Source organism: Oncorhynchus mykiss, chromosome 7, assembly GCF_013265735.2.
Source record: "Oncorhynchus mykiss isolate Arlee chromosome 7, USDA_OmykA_1.1, whole genome shotgun sequence".
NCBI lineage: Eukaryota > Metazoa > Chordata > Actinopteri > Salmoniformes > Salmonidae > Oncorhynchus > Oncorhynchus mykiss.
This window is the reverse complement of record NC_048571.1, coordinates 59,343,387-59,363,374: the sequence shown is the minus strand read 5'-3', so window position 1 is coordinate 59,363,374 and position 19,988 is coordinate 59,343,387. Positions and strand designations below refer to the sequence as shown.

General features: G+C 42.6%; 1 protein-coding gene across 1 annotated transcript; it reads right to left on the bottom strand.

Moving 5' to 3' along the window:
• Positions 1-14,320: 14,320 nt before the first annotated feature.
• Positions 14,321-18,752, bottom strand: LOC110528108 (neurogenic differentiation factor 4-like). The gene is made up of 2 exons (XM_021609927.2): positions 18,518-18,752; positions 14,321-16,281 (listed from the first exon to the last, which is right to left on the bottom strand). The coding sequence occupies exon 2, from the start codon at positions 16,273-16,275 to the stop codon at positions 15,244-15,246; it is 1,032 nt and encodes a 343-aa protein (XP_021465602.1). The 5' UTR covers positions 16,276-16,281; positions 18,518-18,752; the 3' UTR covers positions 14,321-15,243.
• Positions 18,753-19,988: the final 1,236 nt, after the last annotated feature.

The following is a 19,988-nucleotide window of genomic DNA, read 5'->3' as shown; positions in this document are numbered from 1 at the left end:
AGAATAAACCAACACACCACTTCAACAACATTCTCATTAAAGCTTACAGAAATATAATATTTCTTGCTATGACTGGGATATGTTGTTGTTTATCTACCTTACTTTATCTACCTGACTGTAAATTGCTCTAGATAAGAGCGTCTGCAGAATGACAAAAATGTGAATGTTAAAACAAACACTTACAAAGCATGCTGGGTATTATTCTACTAAAATCTGAACAAATCATAGACATTTGAACAACACAGTACAGTATGGTACAGTTCAGTACAGTAGAGGACAGTAGAGTACAGTAGAGTATTGTATGATACGGTATGGAACAGGGCAGTAGAGTTTTATAAATTTGATTACAGTACACTACAGTAGAGCTTAATTCAGTACAGTACTCTACAGTACGGTACAGTACAGTACAGTAGAGTTTAATTCAGTATAGTACAGTACAGTTTAGTTCAGTAGAGTAGAGTGCATTAGAGTAAAGTAGGGTATAATACACTACATTATACTGTACTATACTCTACTGATCTGTCCTCTACTGTACTGAACTATACTTTACTGTACTCTACTGTTCTCTACTGTATTGTACTGTATTGTACTCTACTCTACTGTACTATACTGTACTTTTCTTACCTGTACTGTTCTGTAATGTACTGTATGCTGCTGTGCTCTTCTGTACTATACTGTACTGTAATGTGCTGTCCAAACTTGTGAAAAATAGATCTCCATTCCAGACCAGACCAAATCTGAACCAGACATAGATGCCGATGATTGGTTTTAAAATGACATGTTATGTATATGTATATGTTGAAATCAAAGCCGGTTCAGACCACACCAAAAAAAATACCCCAAAGTACAACCGGTTCGGACAGGACCAAAAAGAGACGTCCAAAAGACGCTTGCATTGGTACGTGCTTAGTGGGTCTGCAGTACGCCTCTTCATGTTGTCCTGCTGTGCTGTGTTCTGTCTGAAAGTGTTGTCATGTTACATCAGGGGTGTCAAACTCATGCCATGATTATTAGTGTCTGCTGGTTTCTGGTTGTGCCTTTCAATTAAGACCTAGACTACCAGGTGTGGGGAGTTCCTTGCTAATCAGTGACCTTAATTCATCAATCAAGATCTCCGTGGAATGAGTTTGACATGTGTGATAGATCAACCTTTAATGGACAATAAAAAGGAACTCCTATTTCCTAGTGCAAACCAAGGTCATTGCGCTTAGGCTACCGCATTAGATTAAAATAGTCTTATCACATTGATTATTAAATGTTAGAACCATATCATATTGTCTGTGTAATTGAATGACCTTATTGTCCCAATTTCACCATTAATCTGAATGATGTCATTTAAAGGAAAAATTTCCTCACGCAAGGAGAGTCTCCATAGTCAGAAATCTCTCTTTCACATCACCAGTAACACCATGCATTTTACACTACTAAGGCCATCTTGTGGTGGGACTGATGAACAGCCTCAGCTGTGGTCTACGCACTGTACCCTGTAAAAAGATTGTAGGACTGCAGTCCCATGCTAGGTGGCACTGTGACTCTATTATTGTAACTCTCAGCTATACAGTACATGGACGATATGAGAACTGATCAGACATTGTATTGGCAATGCATTTTCTCAAGTTTGGCAGTGAGAAAAGGTCAGTGATGCTACTTTAGGTTATAGTACATTTTGAAAGACTGTATAATCTTGTAACTGTCAGGGATATTTAGATGTTGACCAGTTTGAACTCATAATGTGTAGTCATAATGACTTAATCTGCAGGCTTTGTCATAACGTCTATTTTTCAAGCTTTTTGTTGTTGTAGTGAACAAGTGTGTGTGTGTGTGTGTGTGTGTGTGTGTGTGTGTGTGTGTGTGTGTGTGTGTGTGTGTGTGTGTGTGTGTGTGTGTGTGTGTGTGTGTGTGTGTGATGAGGATTGTGCAGAGCTGTATTATTGCACAATGAGTAAGTATGCAACATAGTGCGATGTAGTCCATGAGAGGGGATGAGGAGTTTCCTCCCATACCCCTCTTTCCTCTGTCAGGATTAGTGTGTAAATGCAACGATTCAGACACAGAGCTCTGATCAGCTGGTTAATACTGCTTTATCCCTCCCAACAAAACACACACACACACACACACACACACACACACACACACACACACACTTAATTTATGTACAGTACAAGTAATACTTATAATTATAGATAATTCTCAGGTGGTACGGAAATGTCCCACTCATAGAAAGCATGACAGATGTCGCCAACCAATATTTCACACAGAGAATTATGATTACAGAACCTCTATCACAATGGGCCTGCTCCATCTGTTGCCCCTAGACCCTGTTTACACCAATTTAACTTAATTTCCCCACATTCACCTCTCTATCACTCCACCCTGCTCTCCCCCTTTTTTCTCACATACTGATCAGCCACTCTCTCTCTGCTCAGAGTGACCAGTAGTCAATGTTGACTCTGTATGTGTGTTTCAGTTTGTGCTTGAAGTTCACAGCAAGCATCAGAGCTAGCACACGTACACATGAAGGAACATAGACAGTGTAACGGTGGGTGAGTGATGGGTGTGGAGTCAGATGCAGAGAGCAAAAGTAAACGGGAAAAACACTTTAATGTCCTCTACAAAGTAACAGGTCAAAACATGGGTGAAGCCCTAAACACAGGTGCAAACAAACCCAAAACCTTAGTTATAAAACCCGGACAGCGAAAACCCAAAAGACAACGATACACCACAAACGTTACAATAACAACAAGCCCGCACAAACACCAGTGGGCAAAACTAACTTAAATAACACCCATCCCAAACCCCAACAAGGAACAGGTGAAAACAATTATACAAAAACAAACGAAAAGGAAAAAGGCATCGGTGGCAGCTAGTAGATCGGCGAAGATGACCGCCAAGCGCCACCCGAACAGGAAGGGGAGCCACCTTTGGTGGTATTCGTGACATGCAGATGTAGGATCTTAATTTGAGCCCGTGTGCTACAGCAGAAAAAATTCTGCAGCAACAGGACATTTGAATTATGATGGGGATTATAATTAATGGACATTTTGTTTTAAGGGAAAATCAAGTCAGGAAATTACGATCTTCAGAAACCTTATTAAAACTCAGGTACTCTACAAGTTCCTGAATTTCATCTGTACACACACTTGCACATACACACACACACAAACACACACACCTAGGCACGTAGAGGGATACACACACAAGTTTGTTTTACTATCCATGTGGGGATCAAACAACTGATTCCCATTCAAAGCCCTAACTACTAACCCTAATTCTAATACTAACCTTAATTCTAATACTAACCCTAATTCTAACTACTAACCCTAATTCTAACTACTAACCCTAATTCTAATACTAACCCTAATTCTAACTACTAACCCTAATTCTAATACTAACCCTAATTCTAATACTAACCCTAATTGTAACCCTAACCCTAAAGTCAAATCAAATCTAATGTCTTTGGTCACATGCGCCGAATACAACAGGTATAGACTTTACAGTGAAATGCTTACTTACGAGCCCATTCCCAACAATACAGAGTTTAAAAAAAGTTTGCTCAATAAAAAGGAAATTGTAACGGAAAAAAACAATAATGAGGCTATATACAAGGAGAACCAGTATCGAGTCAATGTACAGGGGTACGAGGTTGTTAAGGTAGTTGATGTAATACAGTAAGTACATGTAAGTAGGGGTAAAAGTGACTAGTGACTAGGCAATCAGGATATATAATAAACAGAGCAGCAGTAGCGTGTGTGTGTGTGTGTGTGTGTGTGTGTGTGTGTGTGTGTGTGTGTGTGTGTGTGTGTGTGTGTGTGTGTGTGTGTGTGTGTGTGCAAGCATGCATTAAGCTGCAGTGCAGTTCATAAAATGTGGTGAGTAGTTGACTCAAATAGAGAAAGACAATAGTTGAACAGTTTTGAACAAATTAATTTCTTCTAAAATGAAGGAGAAGCAAGAGAGAAAGAGAGAGAGAGAGAACTAGCTATATGTAGTTGTATATTTTTTTTCACTTTCAATTACTTAGCTAGCTAATACAGTTTGCTACAGTAGTTTAGCCTACTCAAACACCTGGCTCAAACAGAGAGGGACGCTATGTTAGCTAGCTGGCTATGGCTATCCAACACTGGAACTTTTCCAAGTCAAGGTAAGCTTTTGGTTTTATTAGTTTATTGCCACTGGGGCCCACCGTTGTAACTGCAAAACTACTTGCTGCTGACCAGTGACGTGCATTCATGGATGCCAAAGGAAGCCAGGCTTCCCCAAAACATTTACCAAGAGAAAAAGACAAAAACATATAAAAACAATTTATGTTTTGTGTCTCTGTATTTTCATAATTTTCCTTAAATTTGCAAGAGGCTGAATGTATCTCACCGGAGAAAGCAGCCGAGTGAGTTAAACAGCTCCCCCCTGTCTCTGTATGAGTAGGCCATCTGTCTGAAGCTGTCTGGTCATAAAGAGTATGGCGCTGTTGCAGCCCATAGCATTGAATGCAAGGGAAGCCAGCGAGCATTTGGCCTCCCTTGATAAAAAAAAGTATAGAATAGTAGCCAATCAGCATTGAGCTAAACTGAGTGAGCTTACAGAGCATTGCGAAAGTATTCCGCCCCCTTGAACTTTGCGACCTTTTGCCACATTTCAGGCTTCAAACATAAAGATATAAAACTGTATTTTTTTGTGAAGAATCAACAACAAGTGGGACACTATCGTGAAGTGGAACGACATTTATTGGATATTTCAAACTTTTTTAACAAGTCAAAAACTGAAAAATTGGGCGTGCAAAATTATTCAGCCCCCTTAAGTTAATAACTTTGTAGCGCCACCTTTTGCTGCGATTACAGCTGTAAGTCGCTTGGGGTATGTCTCTATCAGTTTTGCACATCGAGAGACTGACATTTTTTCCCATTCCTCCTTGCAAAACAGATCGAGCTCAGTGAGGTTGGATGGAGAGCATTTGTGAACAGCAGTTTTCAGTTCTTTCCACAGATTCTCGATTGGATTCAGGTCTGGACTTTGACTTGGCCATTCTAACACCTGGATATGTTTATTTTTGAACCATTCCATTGTAGATTTTGCTTTATGTTTTGGATCATTGTCTTGTTGGAAGACACATCTCCGTCCCAGTCTCAGGTCTTTTGCAGACTCCATCAGGTTTTCTTCCAGAATGGTCCTGTATTTGGCTCCATCCATCTTCCCTGTCCCTGCTGAAGAGAAGCAGGCCCAAACCATGATGCTGCCACCACCATGTTTGACAGTGGGGATGGTGTGTTCAGGGTGATGAGCTGTGTTGCTTTTACGCCAAACATAACGTCTTGCATTGTTGCCAAAAAGTTCCATTTTGGTTTCATCTGACCAGAGCACCTTCTTCCACATGTTTGGTGTGTCTCCCAGGTGGCTTGTGGCAAACTTTAAACAACACTTTTTATGGATATCTTTAAGAAATGGCTTTCTTCTTGCCGCTCTTCCATAAAGGCCAGATTTGTGCAATATACAACTGATTGTTGTCCTATGGACAGAGTCTCCCACCTCAGCTGTAGATCTCTGCAGTTCATCCAGAGTGATCATGGGCCTCTTGGCTGCATCTCTGATCAGTCTTCTCCTTGTATGAGCTGAAAGTTTAGAGGGACGGCCAGATATTGGTAGATTTGCAGTGGTCTGACACTCCTTCCATTTCAATATTATCGCTTGCACAGTGCTCCTTGGGATGTTTAAAGCTTGGGAAATCTTTTTGTATCCAAATCCGGCTTTAAACTTCTTCACAGCAGTATCTCGGACCTGCCTGGTGTGTTCCTTGTTCTTCATGATGCTCTCTGCGCTTTTAACGGACCTCTGAGACTATCACAGTGCAGGTGCATTTATACGGAGACTTGATTACACACAGGTGGATTGTATTTATCATCATTAGTCATTTAGGTCAACATTGGATCATTCAGAGATCCTCACTGAACTTCTGGAGAGAGTTTGCTGCACTGAAAGTAAAGGGGCTGAATAATTTTGCACGCCCAATTTTTCAGTTTTTGATTTGTTAAAAAAGTTTGAAATATCCAATAAATGTCGTTCCACTTCATGATTGTGTCCCACTTGTTGTTGAATCTTCACAAAAAAATACAGTTTTATATCTTTATGTTTGAAGCCTGAAATGTGGCAAAAGGTCGCAAAGTTTAAGGGGGCCGAATACTTTCGCAATGCACTGTAACTATGAATGGTCCTGGTGCACCAAAAAAAAGTGTCAAGGGAAGCTAGTTTGGCTTTGGCTTCACTCCTATCACATCGCATCAAGAGAAACACGTCATTGAAAGAGAATATTTGTATTGTTACATCTCGTTGTGTTGTTGTCCTCCGGTGGCTAGCTAGCTAAAATGGTCCCTTTCCTAAATTAGCCATGAATGGAGATAAGGATTTGGACTTGAAGATGAAATTAGAATTTCTCTACAAATAGAGTTAGTCAATATGTTTTTCTAGTAGCATGAACACACACACAAACACTCACACAGACACACACACACACACACACACACACACACACACATCAAAACCGTGGACAGCCACATCATATTTAGCTTACGTTGATTGGACTAAATTGTTTTTGGTATCTTTTAGTTGTCACTGTATTAGACTAAGTAGAGGTGATTTGATGATGTTGAAATGGTGCTGGAATAATGGAGGCAGCTCCTGTTTTCTTTGCGACTTGTGGTAACGCTCTGTTGTTTTAAATCAATAGTTGTTTAGTGGTCCCCACACCTCGTTCGCCCCACCTCGTTCGCACCCTCGTTTCCTGTAGTCTACAATAAGCTCCTTTGTCTTGCTCACGTTGAGGGGCAAGACAAACTTAAACCTAACCTACCCTTTTTCCTTGTGGGGACTGGTGAAATGTCACCACTTTTCCTAATCTTCCTTGTTTTACTATAATTGTGAGGACAACTGGTCCCCACTAGTATAGTAAAACCAAAAACACACACACACACACAGGATTATGTTAATCCTTGTAAAAACAAAGCAATATATTTCCTTTGTATAAGTCAAGCGTGGGATGTCCATCAGCATTTACATCAGGATTACAGGTTCATTTTCAAATATATCTCCTCCAACATTATCTAATGGGTCCTTCCACCAATTCGGTGCCTTTTGAGAAGTGTAACTTGGTAAAAACAAATGATAATAATAGACGTTTGATTTCTCCTAATTTTAACATTCTGTCATAAAGAGAACAAGTTCAACTCAATAAAAAAAAGTTTTCCCATTAAAAAAAGACTATGGTAAGTGCCTGTTAAGTGACAAATAAAGTAACAGGGTTGACCATAACGGGGTTGACAATTAAATTTTAAATCAGCCACAAATCCCCTTCTGAAAAGGGAATTGAAGCTTGTTGTGTTCAACAGGGAGTGGCAGTTGAATGCAAGCTGAATAAAATGTAAATTGTTAAAACATTTCTAGCCTGTCAATCTGTGAGTAACAAGGTTGACGTGTTATCATCGACCTGTTCTGTTTTCCACCACAAAACACCAGCAACTAGCCAAATCAAATCAAATCACATTGTATTTGTCACATACACATGGTTAGCAGATGTTAATGCGAGTGTAACGAAATGCGAAATGCTTCTGCTTCTAGTTCCGGGTATGCAGGGTATGTAAACATTATATTAAGTGGCATTGTTTAAAGTGGCTAGTGATACCTTTTTTACATCAATTTCCATCAATTTCCATTATTAAAGTGGCTGGAGTTGAGTCAGTATGTTGGCAGCGGCCACTCAATGTTAGTGGTGGCTGTTTAACAGTCTGATGGCCTTGAGATAGAAGCTGTTTTTCAGTCTCTCGATCCCTGCTTTGATACACCTGTACTGACCTCGCCTTCTGGATGATAGCGGGGTGAACAGGCAGTGGCTCGGGTGGTTGTTGTCCTTTATGGCCTTCCTGTAATATCGGGTGGTGTAGGTGACCTGGAGGGCAGGTAGTTTGCCCCCGGTGATGCGTTGTGCAGACCTCACTACCCTCTGGAGAGCCTTACGGTTGTGGGCGGAGCAGTTGCCGTACCAGGCGGTGATGCAGCCCGACAGGATGCTCTCGATTGTGCATCTGTAGAAGTTTGTGAGTGCTTTTGGTGACAAGCCAAATTTCTTCAGCCTCCTGAGGTTAAGAGGCGTTGCTGCGCCTTCTTCACAACGCTGTCTGTGTGGGTGGACCAATTCAGTTTGTCCTTGATGTGTATGCCGAGGAACTTAAAACTTACTACACTCTCCACTACTGTCCCGTCGATGTGGATAAGGGGGTGCTCCCTCTGCTGTTTCCTGAAGTCCAGAATCATCTCCTTATTTTTTTTGACGTTGAGTGTGAGTTTATTTTCCTGACACCACACTCCGAGGGCCCTCACCTCCTCCCTGTAGGCCGTCTCATCGTTGTTGGTGATCAAGCCTACCACTGTAGTGTCGTCCACAAACTTGATGATTGAGTTGGAGGCGTGCATGGCCACGCAGTCGTGGGTGAACACGGAGTAGAGGAGAGGGCTCAGAACGCACCCTTGTGGGGCCCCAGTGTTGAGGATCATCGGGGTGGAGATGTTGTTACCTACCCTCACCACCTGGGGGAGGCCCATCAGGAAGTCCAGTATCCAGTTGCACAGGGCGGGGTCGAGACCCAGGGTCTCGAGCTTGATGATGAGTTTGGAGGGTACTATGGTGTTAAATGCTGAGCTGTAGTCGATGAACAGCATTCTCACATGGGTATTCCTCTTGTCCAGAAGGGTTAGGGCAGTGTGCAGTGTGCCGTGTGGTTGCGATTGCGTTGTCTGTGGACCTATTGGGGATATTGGAGTGGGTCTAGGGTGTCAGGTAGGGTGGAGGTGATATGGTCCTTGACTAGTCTATCAAAGCACTTCATGATGACGGAAGTGAGTGGTAGTCGTTTAGCTCAGTTACCTTAGCTTTCTTGGGAACAGGAATAATGGTGGCCCTCTTGAAGCAAGTCGGAAGAGCAGACTGGGATAAGGATTGATTGAATATGTCCGTAAACACACCAGCCAGCTTGTCTGCGCATGCTCTGAGGACGTGGCTGGGGATGCCGCCTGGGCCTGCAGCCTTGCAAGGGTTAACACGTTTAAATCTTTTACTCACGTCTGCTGCAGTGAAGGAGAGTCCGCAGGTTTTGGTAGTGGGCCGTGTCAGTGGCACTGTATTGTCCTCAAAGCGAGCAAAGAAGTTATTTAGTCTGTCTGGGAGCAAGACATCCTGGTCCGCGACGGGGCTGATTTTCTTTTTGTAATCCGTGATTGACTGTAGACCCTGCCACATACCTCTTGTGTCTGAGCCGTTGAATTGTAACTTTATTTTGTTTCTATACTGACGCTTAGCTTGTTTGATTGCCTTGCGGAGGGAATAGCTTTAATGTTTTAATCGTTGCTGTGGGTATGACATCGCCGATGCACTTTCTAATGAACTCGCTCACCGAATCAGCGTATTCGTCAATGTTGTTGTTGGACGCAATGCGGAACATATCCCAATCCACGTGATTGAAGCAGTCTTGTAGCGTGGAATCAGATTGATTGGACCATCGTTGAACCGACCTGAGCGCGGGAGCTTCTTGTTTTAGTTTCTGTCTGTAGGCTGGAAGCAACAAAATGGAGTCCTTATATGCGTCGCGGAAGTTAGAATAACAATTATCCAGGGTTTTACCAGCCGTTTTTGCGCAATCGATATGCTGATAGAATTTAGAGAGTCTTGTTTTCAGATTAGCCTTGTTAAAATCCCCAGCTACAATGAATGCAGCCTCAGGATGTGTGGTTTTTCAGTTTACATAGAGTCAAATAAAGTTCGTTCAGGGCCATCGATGTGTCTGCTTGGGGGGGAATATATACGGCTGTGATTATAATCGAAGAGAATTCCCTTGGTAGATAATGCGGTCGACATTTGATTGTGAGGAATTCTAAGTCAGGTGAACAGAAGGACATGAGTTCCTGTATGTTGTTGTGATCACACCACGTCTCGTTAATCATAAGGCCAAGAAGCCTAGATTCAGCTGCTTTTACACAATGATTTGATTATTAGATGTAATTATTTATATTTGTTTCTTTTGAAAAAACATTTTTCAAATGGAATAGTTTTATCATATTAAAACAAGAGTTCCGTTCACGTAACAGAGTTGAGCTTAAAATGAGGTAGAGAGGTAATAACTAATCACATTAAATTAATAATAATTTTCAGAAATTACTTTGTCAAAGCAACAAAATAACTAGACATTTACCATGATGGTGAAAACTTGGAGATATGTTAGGGTTAAGTGGGTTAAAATCTTCCTAGAAGTCACAGAGGGTGTACGGAGGGAAATGTCAACTTGTGGAATTTTGGCACTTTAGCAATTCTTTATTCATATAAAGAATCTGATTGATTGAATTCTCCATGTGGTCTATATTAAAGGGCACTTCATTTAATGTAACAGGCTTTTATAATTCAATATTGGTGCACTATTTCTACTTAAAATATCAAAGGGACGCAAAATGCACTCATTTTGTGGAACAACCCAACACTGAACTGACATTTATATTGGACTGGGTGCACATTTGGTGTGAAAATTGTGTAGCAGCACAAGGTGTTGGTACTAGTGGATGATGTGAGGCCACTGACCACTAAGGAGCTCTTAGACCTCTCCCACCTCTGACCCCTGACCCCAGATGATCTAATGACCACAGTAAACTGACTTCTCAATGGGTGGTTTTATCTCAGGCCAGCACAGAGGGTGGATAGACAGATAGACAGAGAGAACACTGGGCAACCTATTGGACAGAAATATACAGTGGTGTGTATTCATGGATTCCAAGGGAAGCCAGGCTTCCCCAAAATTTACAGTATACCAAGATTAAAAAAAATATATATATAACATAATTTATCTTTCGTCTCTCTGTGTTTCATAATTTGACTTTAATTTGGCAGAGGCTGAATGTATCTCACCGAAGAAAGAATCAGACCAAGTAATACAGCGCCCCTCTGTCTCTGTATGTGTAGGCCATCTATCTGATGCTGTCTGGTCCAAAAGAGTATGACATTGTTACCGCACACAGCTAGTATAAAATAATAGCCAATCAGTGTTGAGCATTTTAGTCAGGTAGCCTATAGGACAACAAAAAATAAAAGAGTGTACTGTATGACAGAGTCATAGATCATTTTGTCAACATCAAAGAGAGGAGGATGGCCTTGGTGTTTCTCTTCAAGTCAGGTGAGTCAACATGTTTTTTCTACCTGCACGAACGCATGCACACACACACACACACACGCACACATAAATCAGAACCATGGACATTCACATCATATTGAGCTTAGATTGGACTAAATTGTTTTGGGTATATTTTAGTGGTACTGTATTAGACTAAGCAGAGGTGATTTGATGATGTTAAAGTTGAAATGTTGCTGGAATAGTGGAGGCAGCTTGTTTTCTTTGACTTGCGGTAGCCTAACTCTCCTTGGTTCTAAATGAATAGTTATTTAGTAGTCCGAAAATGTTGGAAACATTAACTTGCTTGATAATTCTGTAGGTCATGTAACTGTTTGTTACATGCAATGTGCTTTGTGGAATTTACCGGACAGATGTTGCTCTCTGGTTTTGTGATGAAACAAAGGTGTGGTTGAATTTATTTTGCCACTGTACATTCTTATTGTCTCAGCCTTCGACTTATATATCACGGTGGCAAGGCATATGTACTAACAGGTAATATAGCAAACAACGCAATTATCACAACACATAGTTTGTAATATGGCTTTTTTTTTTGGGGGGGGGGGGGGGGGTGTTTGGCTTCTCCAGTGATTTTACCCATGCACCACTACTGTAAATATATAGACTTTATCCACTCTTTCCCTATCTTCCATTCTTTCTTTCTCTTTCTCTCACTTTCTCTTTCACTTTCTCTCTCTTCTCTGTGTCTCTCTTCTATCTCTCTTTTACTCATCTCTCTGTTTCTCATCTCCACAGTGCTCATGTTAACTTTACCTCTCTCTTGGGTCTTCTCATGTCTCTCCATTGCTCTCCTCTAGTAAAAGAGCCCATCTGTCCCTCCTTTCCTGTTCCATTTTCTGTCACTGCTACAGTGGAGGAACTGTGAGGTGGAGGGGGTTACCAGGGTCAGAGACAGCACACCCCGCTGCCACAACCCAACACTAAAACCTCTCACCCCACATGCACACACACACATCCTACACATCATCCCTCCCCCTCCTGCCTCATCCCTGTGTTGTGTTGCCCCCACCCCTTCCCTTCATCCGCTTGTCTTTCCAAATAGCCTTGATCATCATCAGCCTCTACTACATCACCCGCCCAGTGTGTGTGTGTGTGTGTATGCGTGTGTGCACGCGCGTGTTTGCGTGTTTATGGGCGTGCTGGCTTGTTTGTGTGTGTGTGTGTGTGTGTGTGTGCGTGTGCATGCCTACGTTTCTGTGTGTGTGTGTATATGTGTGTGTGTGTGAGGGAAAGAGAGAGAACTGAGCCCAGTTGAATTGTACAGGATTATTATAACAGCGACTCAGTGAGGAAAGCCTGCCTGCCCTATGAGGCCAGCCACCTTAATCACCAACCTTTATCCTACTACAATCCAGCCTCCACACATCCACTCTTTCATTAAGAGCCAGCCGATGGATTAGTGTAGCTAAAACAAAAGATGGAGAAAGAGATGAGAGATGAAGTGGAGGGTAGGAAGAGAGGATAGGGGTAGAGTTGGAGTGTTGAACAGGTGAAAGAAAATAAAGAGGGCAACTTGGCTTGTCTGTTGATATTTCTCTGTAAAGTAACCATTCATAACCTTCACTCGGCCCGTCAGTGAGACAAACAATAAAGGTATAGTTTAATATATTTTGTCTGCTCTGTATAAAATCTTTGTTCACTAGAGGTCTGAGATCTCTATACACTGAGTGTGAGGGCAGATGGACTCCACTGTTAGTGATAGTGACATCGTGTCTCTCAGGGAAGAGTGAGCAGGGACTCTCTCTCTCTCTCTCTCTCTTTGTTTTCTCTCTCTCTCCCTCTACCTCTCACCCTCTCACCCTCTCTCCATCTCTCCATCTCTCCTGGGGAGTAGCTACAGGTCACACACCCTGAGGCTGAATCAGAGCACATGTGCCTCTACATAACAGTCCTGTGATAAAGCCTGGACATTATCATTGAATTAGACATACTCAGGTACTGTAAGCTAAAATAGAGTGCAATTCACAGGAGGCTGCTGAGGGGAGAACAGCTCATTATAATGGCCAGAACAGAGCAAATGGAATGGCATCAAACACCAGTATTTGATACCATTCCACTTATTCCATTCCAGTCATAGTGGGGGTGATTAACTGGGGTAAGATGCTAAACCTTCCCTGGCCGTGTTCAACTATATACTGTATGTCTGGACGTAGTAAATTACTCTTGGACTAGGCATGACTATTTCTTTCCACCTTCTCTAATACTGTTGTCAGGTTTTAGTTCCATTCATCAGCTTACGGTTTTGAATGTTGAATGTAGCTAGAAAAGATAACCAACAGTGGAACCCACGATAACCTCTTTTGTCTTCTTGAGAAACGCACAGGTTTCAATTTTTTAAATGTCAGTCAGATTCTGAATAATGTATTCCCAGCAACACACCCCCAATAAATACACACAAACCCTTGTCAAATGAGAACAACACTTGCTGCATCCCCATCTTCCACCAGTCTATGTTTTGTGTGTGTGTGTGTGTATGTGTGTGTGTGTGTGTGTGTGTGTGTGTGTGCGTGCGTGCGTGTGTGTAAAGTTATGTGTCATTCCAATAATTAATGAAGAGGAATGGGATTGTTTGGAGGCGGGGATATGAGGGGGTGTAGCTCACCCTCCCCTGCATTTGGCTCCCTAGCTGCCCGTCAGAGAAATGTCCATCCCCTCTGTTTCTCCCAGCTGTCTTTCCCTCCAGAGCCAGCAACCTCAGCATAATGCAGGGTCAGTGGTCAAGAGAAAGAACAGGCTGCGTTTACAATGGACCCACGCTGGCCATTTCACAACCAAACTCCCTTTCCCATGTTTCATGTCTCTCTAGGCCTAGAGGTGTGTGTGTGTGTGTGTGTGTGTGTGTGTGTGTGTGTGTGTGTGTGTGTGTGTGTCAGGGGGTGGTAGCATAATAACAGTGGTCACTGAAGTACTCTCATTAGAAACATAGTCCCGTCCCATCATCTTCTCTGCTCCCTCTCACCTCTCTCATTGTGTCTCACAACCTCTTACATATCACTTCCACCCACTACCCACAACCACCATAATTGCAGCAGTTGGTCCTTGACTGTCTTTCGACATAGCAAGACTGATTCATTAAAGCAAACCCACTTGTAGAATTTCAAACAGAAAAACTTAGTTTAAATGGTTTTAATGGATTACGTTTTTGTTCAAAAATTCAATCCAAAGGTAATCATCTTGAGGAACATTTTTGTGATTTTTTTCTATTTGGCAATGGAGAAAGTGTCTGAACAGAATGATATCTCTAATAAGTTACACCGTGATCAGATTTTGTAATTGATATTTGTTCTTGTCATTACAACATCAGACATTTCTCACTTCCTCATGGGCAGTTTTCTCTCTGGTCCTCAGCTACGCTAGCAATATATATGACAATATTTTTCAGTGTGAAACAGGGAATAACTGACCACAAAGGAGAAATGGACACAGAAGAGAGAAAACAGATACACTATCAGAGTCAGTCAACAATGTAACAGGGACAGCACAAGTAGAGAAGGCCAAGACCAAACACATATATAAAGGATAGACACAAAATGACTAACAGCAGTTCATATAAATATTACATTAGAGAATAAATAAATGCATGTGAATGATGTGTTTCATGTTCCGAGTGCTGGTCAGAAGTGCTCAAGCTGAGGTCTTTCTTCAAGTCAGCCTTTCCACCTATAGGACCCACTCCTCTTGTGAACCCCTTGGAAATGGTCAAGTAGTGAGGTGCCTTTTAGCTTAATTGGTGTTCAGAAACAACCACAGCAAACAAGCGGTTTAATGTCAATCATGAGCTGATTTTGACAGTGTTGAGCACTAACCTTTACAATACACAAATGTAAACAACAATCCACTTTCTACTTTTTACTAAGTAACTACCCAGTTGTTCACAACGATGGGCTGGTTTCACAGTGTTTAGTACTAAGATGGGTCTCTCATATCAAAATCAGATTTCTCCCAACATCTCAGTCATTGGTCAAGATGGAGCCAGTTGGGGAAGTGTGTTGTTGGGGAGAGTCTCATCTGCCCCATCTGTCCTCTCTACGCCTTAATCCCCATAGACGGTGCCCATCTGTGGGGGTGCCATGTGAGGAGGGCGGTATGAATCATAGGGCATCTCCAGGGGCACCTGGTAGCGGGCGCTCTGGTACAAGACCTGTCCCTGGGGGCCTGTCAGGCCGATGGAGGAGGGGGGGTAGTGGTGAGGGGGAAGATAGTGGGGCGAGGACTCCTGCTTGAGCACTAGATTACTGCCAATGCTGAGCGGGGGCGTGGGGGGGCCATCGTAGGGAGGGGTGCCTACCCCACTGTTACAGTCGTTAGGGGAGTGGCTCTCGTAAGCCCCTCCCTTCATCCCTCTCAGGTGGAGTAGGTGGGCGGAGTCCAGTGTGCCGTAAGGCGGGCTGGGCAGGCCAGGGGAGGAGTAGCTGATTGGTCCAACGGCCATCCCCACCCCTCCCAGGATTGTGGGTCCTCCTCTACCCCCTTGCCTGTCTTCAGGCCTCTCCTCGATGTGCCCCCCAGGCCCCAGCTGCAGACAGCCAGTCAGCAGGTTGCTGGTAGGCTGGGAGAGGCCTTTACACAGGGTTTCCATAAAGGCCCTGCTCTCCGTGGACTGGTCCCCCTCCAGGGCTTCAGACAGGGCACATATGTAGTTGCGGGCCAGCCGCAGGGTCTCGATCTTAGACAGTTTCTGGGTCTTAGAGTGGCAGGGCATGATGCTGCGCAGGTTTTCCAGAGCGTCGTTCAGCCCATGCATCCTCGAGCGCTCCCGTGCGTTAGCCTTCACACGCCGCGCCTTGAAGCGCTCCTGCCGGGCCTTGGTCATCCTCTTCCTCTTGGGCCCTCTGCGTTTGGGAGCGTTCCCGTCTCCATGGTCCTCCTCTTCCCCTTCCTCTTCATCCTCCTCCATGTCCTCACTGCCCAGCTCCCTGCCCAGGTGGCCCATTCCACCCGGTCTGTAGCGGTGTGCTGTGATTGGCTCGTCTCCGTCTGGGGAGCTCACGTCATCATCCATCCACTCCAGAGAACTGACTAGCTCCGCCCCCTCGCTGGGCCTCCCGTACAACTTGGCCATCATGGTCTCCTGGAAACGAAAACACACTAACATTAGCAACAGTTTTGACCTTAACATTTACCATTTTTTAATGAAGATTTTGAGGCCAAATGAGGCTCATCACAACTCTACCCTTTTACATGTTTTGTCTAAACTTTCCAAAGCTAAGTGAATTGAGAGTAGGTTTTCTTTGACTGTGTAGACCGACAGATGCTGGGACATTGACCCTAGCTGGTTTTGAGGACCAGACTAGTCTATATATAGCAGTCTTGTCCCGCAGCCTAATGAGTTCTACTGACCTTGTGTGGCCGACTAGTCTCAAGATGAGATGAGAGCTAGGTCATGACTGATCTTCGTTAACCCAGAACTAAAATCTTGGGTAATTTGGTTTTATGTTTACTAGTCTGTCCATGAGATTAGGTCAGGACTATAGCCTCAGCCTGCTTACTCTACAATCTACTTAAGACTGTGAGCAATTATCTAAGATAAGGCCTTAATGACCAGTTTGTAACAGTACATTGGGGGATCTTTGAATATTTTAGGGATTTTTAGTTTGATGATTCTCCTGAAGCATGCTGCTGTCATATGTAATACTTCAGATATACTACATATTATATCCATATTGACTATACATCCCATCACATTATATATATATATACTGTGGACTCCCACATTGCTCATCTTAATATTTCTATATTTCTTAATTCCATTCTTTTACTTTTAAAAAAAACTTTTACACTTTTTGTGTATTGTTGTGTATTGTTAGATATTGCTGTACTGTTGGAGCTAAGAACACAAGCATTTCGCTACACCTGCAATAACATCTGCTAAATATATATATGTATGGACTAATAAAATGTGATTTGATTAGCCTACAAGGATTAATTTTGTGTTTAATTTTTCTATTATTTCTCAATTTTCTTTCTCTATGCATTGTTGCCTTAAGTAAGCATTTCACTGTTAGCCCACACCTGTTGTTTACGAAGCAAGTGACAAATTAAAGAATTCAGCACCATGGTCACGTGGACAGTGGACAGCTCCTATAGTGCTACTCTCTCCTGCTCAGGTCCTGCCGCTCTCGTGCTTCAGGTGTCAATCACCGCTAATGAAGGGATTATACTGCACATGAGGATCAGCATGTTACTGAATGGCTATGAGCCTGTAGGATACACAGTCTGCTTATGAGCGTTTAAACCATTAAAAACAAATGTACCCCGAATCAAACCCGTACCCTCCCCCTAAAAAGGTTTTAGAGGGTTTTAATCCGAGGGGAAACTTGATCTCGGGGGACTTCTAAACTCTGTAATTCCAGGCTTTTAGGTCGCGACGGGCTCCGGGATGGACTCTCAATCTGGGCCATTGCGGGATTTGCTCCCTCCGTGGATCAGCGGCAACATGGGATTAACTCAAGGTTAGACTACATTCCCGGATCAGTGACAGGGAATGCAGAATAATTCATGTACAGTATAACTCTGCGACAAATTGTACTCGGCTGATTGTGATCTGTGTTTATGGTAACGGTAATGATTCATTAGGATTCAGGATAGGATTCATTAGGAGTTTTCATTGTAGGTCTGCCCATATTTTGAACCTTGTGGAAAATGAATTGTATTATTGAGCCTATTAGATGCTGACCTATAGGCCTATTTGAAACTATTTATTGGTTTTAAGAAATTTGTCCACAACTGTGTGTGTCATAGATTTTTATTCCAGACCATCATTTAGCTTGCTGAATGATAACCTATAGCATAATTTCGTACACTTATTAGCCATTTGGACCATCTTTATAGCAACAATCTTATGACCAAAGTGATTCTAAAGCATGATGAGCTGGTGGGGTAACTGTCTTTGTATAAATAATTACGGATTTAAGTATAGGTTTACACCTGATAAAATGTTCCCGTTAAGATTATGCCAGGCACATTTTAGGAGCAGTAAACCTAGTGTCTAATAATCATGTCACAGTTTTTGGAATCCTAAATTAGATAATCGATTATAACAATGTATTCATGTCTGTAGCCTATAATGCCTTAACACAGTTGCAGCTGTATGCCTCATTCCTGTTATTTAGCATAACCTAACCCAACATTTCGAAAAATGTCAAATCATAACCTATTACCCTACCAATGTATAAATGGACAACTTCACATAAACATGATCAAAATATTTGAATATTCAATAGGGCTATGCCATTCAAATTACACGATTATCCTATGAGAGTAAAACATTGACATTAATTAAAATGAGAAAGATGAGGTTGGCCTACCTGCTGTTTGAAATAACGCTCCTAAGGACCTCCTGTGTGTTCTTGTTGGCTGTTGAGCAGGCGTAGTCTTTGGTTACTACTATCTCACCTTTCTACAGGGAGTAAAACCTTCTATCCATCAACTAGCCGAAAGCACTCAGTCTTTATTAACTTTCTCCCCTGCGTCTCCTTCACAGTTGTTGTCCGTGTTCCATCCCAGAGTGTAGCATCTCTGCAGGTCACCCAGCCGGGGTCCGGGGTTTAAGGCTCCGACCCATGCACAGGCTCCTCCTCCAACTCTCTCATCCTCTCGCATCCAATTCATCTGCGCTCGAGAGCCCGCGTGGGCGGCCCGTGGTCGTTAACAAAAAAAGTTAACCAGCTTTGATTAGAGTGATAGCCTGTAGGCCTGAACTCTTATAGCTCGTGACATTATCTACATTAGAATATTTTCATAGTTGCAATCGTTTTTAGTTTTGTATTGTTTGTATCATCAGTCTGTTTCGACAAATAAGCAGCCCAACTTTTGCATAGAGAGATGGATTATGAGTTTAACCGATTAAGAGAGTTTGCGGTTGCGCATGAGCAGTGTTTGCGCCATTCCCCCGTCCATTCATACATCCTCGTGTGCTGAGCAAATATTGGCGTCCGGCGTGCGCTCGTTGCACCCAATAACGCTCATTAAATTGGGCTCTAGAGACACCCCTCGCGAGACGGGACATGCGCTGTGCCTTAGTGAAGACCTGAAGTGAAGGACAGCGCAAACTAACCGAATGGAGACAGGCTATCTCGGTACAAGTGGGCTATTACTTGTGCACATTGCTTAACTTGGACTGAATAGGTGCCCACTCGTTTTGGGTGCCAGTGTTGGGCCGAAAATCTTCCACCTGACAGAACCCCTCCCCCTTCTAATTTCCTTAATTTTGTGGCTAGAGTCAAATACTTTCCATAGAACGAACTTCACGTAGGCAACCGAAATTAATAATTCATGTATGTGTGTTAAATTAAACAGAGGGAGTAAAATGTTGGAAAGCAATAAACATTTCAGAACAACTATGGCTGAATTATTATCCTTACACTTTCAGAAATACTAGTCGAATAAGACATAGGAGAGATGAAGAATTGGGGAATTCTGACTGGGGAGATTTTTGGCACAACACCGGGAGCTCCATAATACGTTTGAGCTAATATTCTATAAGATGAACCTGTTAGTTCATATGCCTTGACCCCATGATACAGTATTTAGGCAGGCCTAAGGCCTAGACAATAAGAAGACAAAGTGGCAGAATAAATTCAACAACCTTCCTGAAGTCCACAAAGCATATTGCATGTAACAAACAGTTACATGACCTACAGCATGGTCAAACAAGTTAATTTTTCCAATATTTCCGGACTGCTAAACTATTGATTTAGAACAAAAGAGAGTTACCACAAGTCACAAAGAAAACTTTGCGCTGCCTCCAATAATCCAGCACCATTTCAACTTCAACAT

Excerpts from the sequence above, each read along its gene's own strand:
- LOC110528108 (XM_021609927.2), bottom strand. The coding sequence starts at position 16,275 with ATGATGGCCAAGTTGTACGGGAGGCCCAGCGAGGGGGCGGAGCTAGTC.